Source organism: Pocillopora damicornis, chromosome 10 (assembly GCF_964200805.1).
Source record: "Pocillopora damicornis chromosome 10, jaPocDami1.2, whole genome shotgun sequence".
Classification (NCBI taxonomy): domain Eukaryota; kingdom Metazoa; phylum Cnidaria; class Anthozoa; order Scleractinia; family Pocilloporidae; genus Pocillopora; species Pocillopora damicornis.
In genome coordinates, this window is record NC_142679.1 from 18,542,676 (window position 1) to 18,547,287 (window position 4,612).

Genomic DNA, 4,612 nt, shown 5'->3' on the forward strand with positions numbered 1-4,612 from the left:
TAAATACTATAGAGTTCAATTTCTGCAGGATAATTTCGTGTGCAAAGAATTAACCCTTAAACTCCTTAGAGTGATTAGCACTTGATTTCTCCTGACAATATCACCCCCAAATCACACATAAAGGTAACAAGAAGCTTTAGCTTGTTAAACAAATTCTCCTTGTCAACACCTAAGGAAATCTATTGAGAACAGTATGGAGAATATGTCTACTGATGTTAGGGTGTAAAGAGTCAAAGGCTAAAGCTCAGAACCCAATAAGACCAAACATTATTTTTTGTTTTAAGTTCCAGTCTCCTGCATAATAAATTGATTCCCAGGGGAAGGACGGGAATGCCTGGCGGCAGGGAGTGGAAAAAATATAATTTGTCTGGCTTTTTGCATAAAGCCTGTATCGTCTGGCAAATGGTTGATCTGCAGGCGGAGTGTCAAATAAAGAAATTTTCACCTCAAATGGCTTTTAAATTTTGATAGCCGACAAGTATGATGTTTTTTTACATGTTTAATTAGAATTAATAATTTGCAATTAAAAAAAAAATCCCGCGAATTCACATTTACTCTCTTAATGACCTCTACACATCGGTTGGAGATGGCGTTACATTCTTAAGAAAGTGGTTTGAAACAAAATTCTTCCTTTAATGTATTTGTTACTTTTTAACTGCCCATTTACGTAATCATTATATCCATTTTTTTTAAGTACTTATCGCTCCAGAGTGATGGAATGACAACATATCTTGCGAAATTTTTTACCTTCGATGAAAATAAAAAATTGAACTTTTAAATCCGTATTTTATGGAATATAAGAATTTAGTAGTGCGTCTTGGGTGTAAATGAATTTAGAAATACCTAAATATCAAAGCACGAGAAATTCATAGACAGACAGTAATACTAGACAGTCTACGACAGTTTGCGCAATTTGATTTTCCACTTTGAAAACAAAGGAAGGATTATCATTTTTCGAATTCAAAATTCACGATAACCTATAACCGCAGACCACCTGTAGGAGCAAAGCTGCGCTAAAACATGTCTATATTTGGTAATAGAGACTCATTTGCTTCCGGCGGTTTCCATATCGGTCGCTCTAACAAATTACCAGATCGTTTGAAAAATCTAGAATTGAATTAAAAGTTCTTTAATTCAATGGCCATTAGAATTGAAACGAGTCCAATATTACCGCTTGGGCTTCTGTAGTTTTGTCTTGCGGTGAAATTTCCAGTACCCTCTCGATTTCCGCTTGATGTCACGAACTTACGTCACGTTTGAAATGAGCTTCATTTCTTCATCCAATCGTTGGACGGAACGGATATCCTTGCATATATTAACCGCGCCAAAGCATACACCCATCATTCGACGGTTGTATCGATCGACTAAACTGTGAGTATACTGAAGGTTGCTTGGTAAATTTTAGTACTTTCATAAAATGGCTGACGAAGATGTTGCTGCTTTGGTTGTGGACAATGGCTCCGGTATGTGTAAGGCCGGTTTTGCAGGAGATGATGCTCCACGTGCAGTGTTTCCTTCCATCGTCGGTCGCCCAAGACATCAGGGTGTGATGGTTGGTATGGGTCAGAAAGATTCGTACGTCGGCGATGAAGCTCAGAGTAAGCGAGGTATTCTGACTCTGAAATATCCCATCGAACACGGCATCGTAACCAATTGGGATGACATGGAAAAGGTAAGCTAAATTTAATCTGGTTTCTATTCCAACTTCTAGTTCTAGTTCGTACCAATCGCTGAACAACATTTCCTTACAATTTCAGATCTGGCATCACACCTTTTACAACGAGCTTCGTGTAGCGCCCGAGGAACACCCAGTTCTGCTGACAGAAGCTCCTCTCAACCCAAAAGCCAACAGAGAAAAGATGACACAGGTAACATTTACGAGAGACGTTAAATTTATTGCTCTTTAACCGCGCTTGTGTCTTCCAGCCGGCGCACCCTGTTTCGCTTGCCTAGAAATTTCAAGTTTCTACAACGCCCCTGTTGTTCAACCGCAGTGACGCGAAAAGTTTACTATTATACTAAGCCCTCTGTATGCCAGCAGAAGCGATCATATAATTGAACCATTTTCATGAAAACGTCGGCGACACGTAAATTAATCTCGGATTAGATCTATTGTAATACCTTTTTCACAAACTCGAAACGGAAATTCAGGTTTAAGAAGTGAACTTGAAGCGAAACTGGGCGAGGTTTACGAAAATAATAAATTTTGCAACCAGTGTAAAAAAATTTGGGTAATTCCTTTCGACATAAGAGATTCTAGATAAACAAGAATAAAATTTGCGTGTTATTTTTATAATATAAAGCAAACAATGGTTGACTCATCCCTAGATGTTAATTTAGTCACCGCTGATGTTGAGAAGTTGTTATATTTCCACATATGGTCACAGCGGTACCCTATTGGTCAGATTAGTGAGATTACGGACTTTAAACTCGATGAAGCGCAGCGGTATTTTTGCTCCACTAACGCAAAATATTCAGTAGATTATATAACGATGAATTCCCGCTTTTCGGCTTCGATATTTTATGACTGTAGCATTAAGATGAATCACTGACTTACGGCAAGGTTCACTATATTCAAAGACATGAAAAATAGCATTGATTTCTAATGATTACTTCTATTAATTAAGTATACAGTTTTTTTTTTTGCTCGTGAATATTCACAAAATTACTGTAAAAGCCATGTTTATAATGCGTGACTCGATCGGTAAATGAGTTTATCCGCTCGTTACTGATAGCTTGAATGCATAATTATATCGGTCTGCTAACATATTTTCATTCCCAACCAACCAGAATTCTCCCTTTTTCCTTCAGATTATGTTCGAGACGTTCAACTCCCCAGCTATGTATGTAGCTATCCAGGCCGTGTTGTCTCTCTACGCCTCTGGTCGAACAACCGGTATCGTCTTTGACAGCGGAGATGGTGTCAGTCACACAGTTCCCATCTACGAAGGCTACGCTCTTCCTCATGCCATCCTTCGTCTTGATTTGGCCGGCAGGGACTTGACCGATTACCTGATGAAGATTCTGACTGAGCGTGGTTATTCATTCACCACCACAGCCGAGCGCGAGATTGTGCGTGACATCAAAGAGAAGCTCTGTTATGTTGCTCTGGATTTCGAACAAGAAATGCAGACTGCTGCCTCCAGCTCCAGCTTAGAGAAGAGCTACGAGCTTCCTGATGGCCAGGTTATCACCATTGGCAACGAACGATTCCGTGCACCAGAGGCCATGTTCCAACCCTCTTTCCTTGGAATGGAATCCGCTGGAATTCACGAGACCACATACAATTCCATCATGAAGTGTGATGTGGATATCCGTAAAGACTTGTACGCCAACACAGTGTTGTCTGGTGGCTCCACCATGTTCCCAGGAATCGCTGACAGAATGCAGAAGGAAATCACTGCTCTGGCTCCACCCACAATGAAGATCAAGATTATTGCTCCTCCTGAGCGTAAATACTCTGTGTGGATCGGAGGATCGATCTTGGCGTCACTGTCCACCTTCCAACAGATGTGGATTTCCAAGCAAGAATATGATGAATCTGGTCCTTCAATTGTTCATCGCAAGTGCTTCTAAACAGTAGCACATGTCGTCTTTTATGGAAGACATTAAAAATGAACCGACTTTGGGCTGACCCAAAGAATTGCAATAATATTTCTCAGAAGACATTTCTTCCTTTTTTTTCTATTAAATGTACAAGTTGTGATAGCTTTTCTAAAAATGTTTCTAATAAAATTATCTCGAGTAAAAATTTGAATAGTTAGAACGAATTTGTTTTCCTTTCGCGGTGGTTTGGTTCTTGTTGATAACCCTAGCACCCGGACACGAGGCAATTATGAGGGGGAAAAAATTTTCAAACTTTTGGAAAAACGGTCTGCCCTCGCTAACCTTCACAAAGCGACCTGTAGCTTTTGTAAGAAGAGGTTCACTCTCTCATCCTTTAGAGTGACTTGCATCTAATTTCTTCTTACAGTGTTAACTACTGGATCACACAATTAAGTCGTAAGAATCTCCTAATTGTTTGACACATTCTTGTCAGAACCACAAGAGATGTTTGAAGAACGGTATGCAGAATACACAAACTGATGTCCGGGAGAAAAGGGTTACATTTATTTTGGAGTCCATACAAATTGTCGCGAGGATGTTAGATCGGAAAATAAATTTCTGAAGCTTTTCGTACGGACTCGAAAGAAAATAAAAAATAGGGTTGTTCGGTAAATATCTCGAAACAAAGCAGCCCAGAATAATCTGGTTAAGATATGACAAATTAGATATGAAATGTTGTCTTCACGAAACCAGAAATACACGCATGTAAGACGTCAACGAAAATAATTATTGCGTGTAATAATTATTTCTGAGCACCATCGTTGGACCAAGTGTAAGTTTTGAGAGGTTGTAAGACTTTCCTTCAAAGGTAAGACAAGATCACTCGGGAAAACCTAGTATTCTTCACGGCTGTTCTTTGGTCTTGTCACGCATCACGCTATCTCCGTCGCGGCTGCGAAGGAGACTGGCGAACATAAGGAAGGACAGTTTTGTTTACGATTCTTGGAGGTAGTAAGGACAGGGGAATACATGTAACGAAAATTACCGGGTACAAACTGCGATAAAC

At 39.7% G+C, this 4,612-nt stretch overlaps 1 protein-coding gene across 1 annotated transcript; it reads left to right on the plus strand.

The window, feature by feature from the left end:
* Positions 1 to 1,342: 1,342 nt before the first annotated feature.
* On the plus strand, positions 1,343 to 3,751 carry LOC113674213 (actin, cytoplasmic). The gene is made up of 3 exons (XM_089183896.1): positions 1,343 to 1,672; positions 1,758 to 1,868; positions 2,812 to 3,751. Exons 1-3 carry the CDS (start codon positions 1,418 to 1,420, stop codon positions 3,574 to 3,576), a joined length of 1,131 nt encoding a protein of 376 aa, XP_089040022.1. The 5' UTR covers positions 1,343 to 1,417; the 3' UTR covers positions 3,577 to 3,751.
* Positions 3,752 to 4,612: the final 861 nt, after the last annotated feature.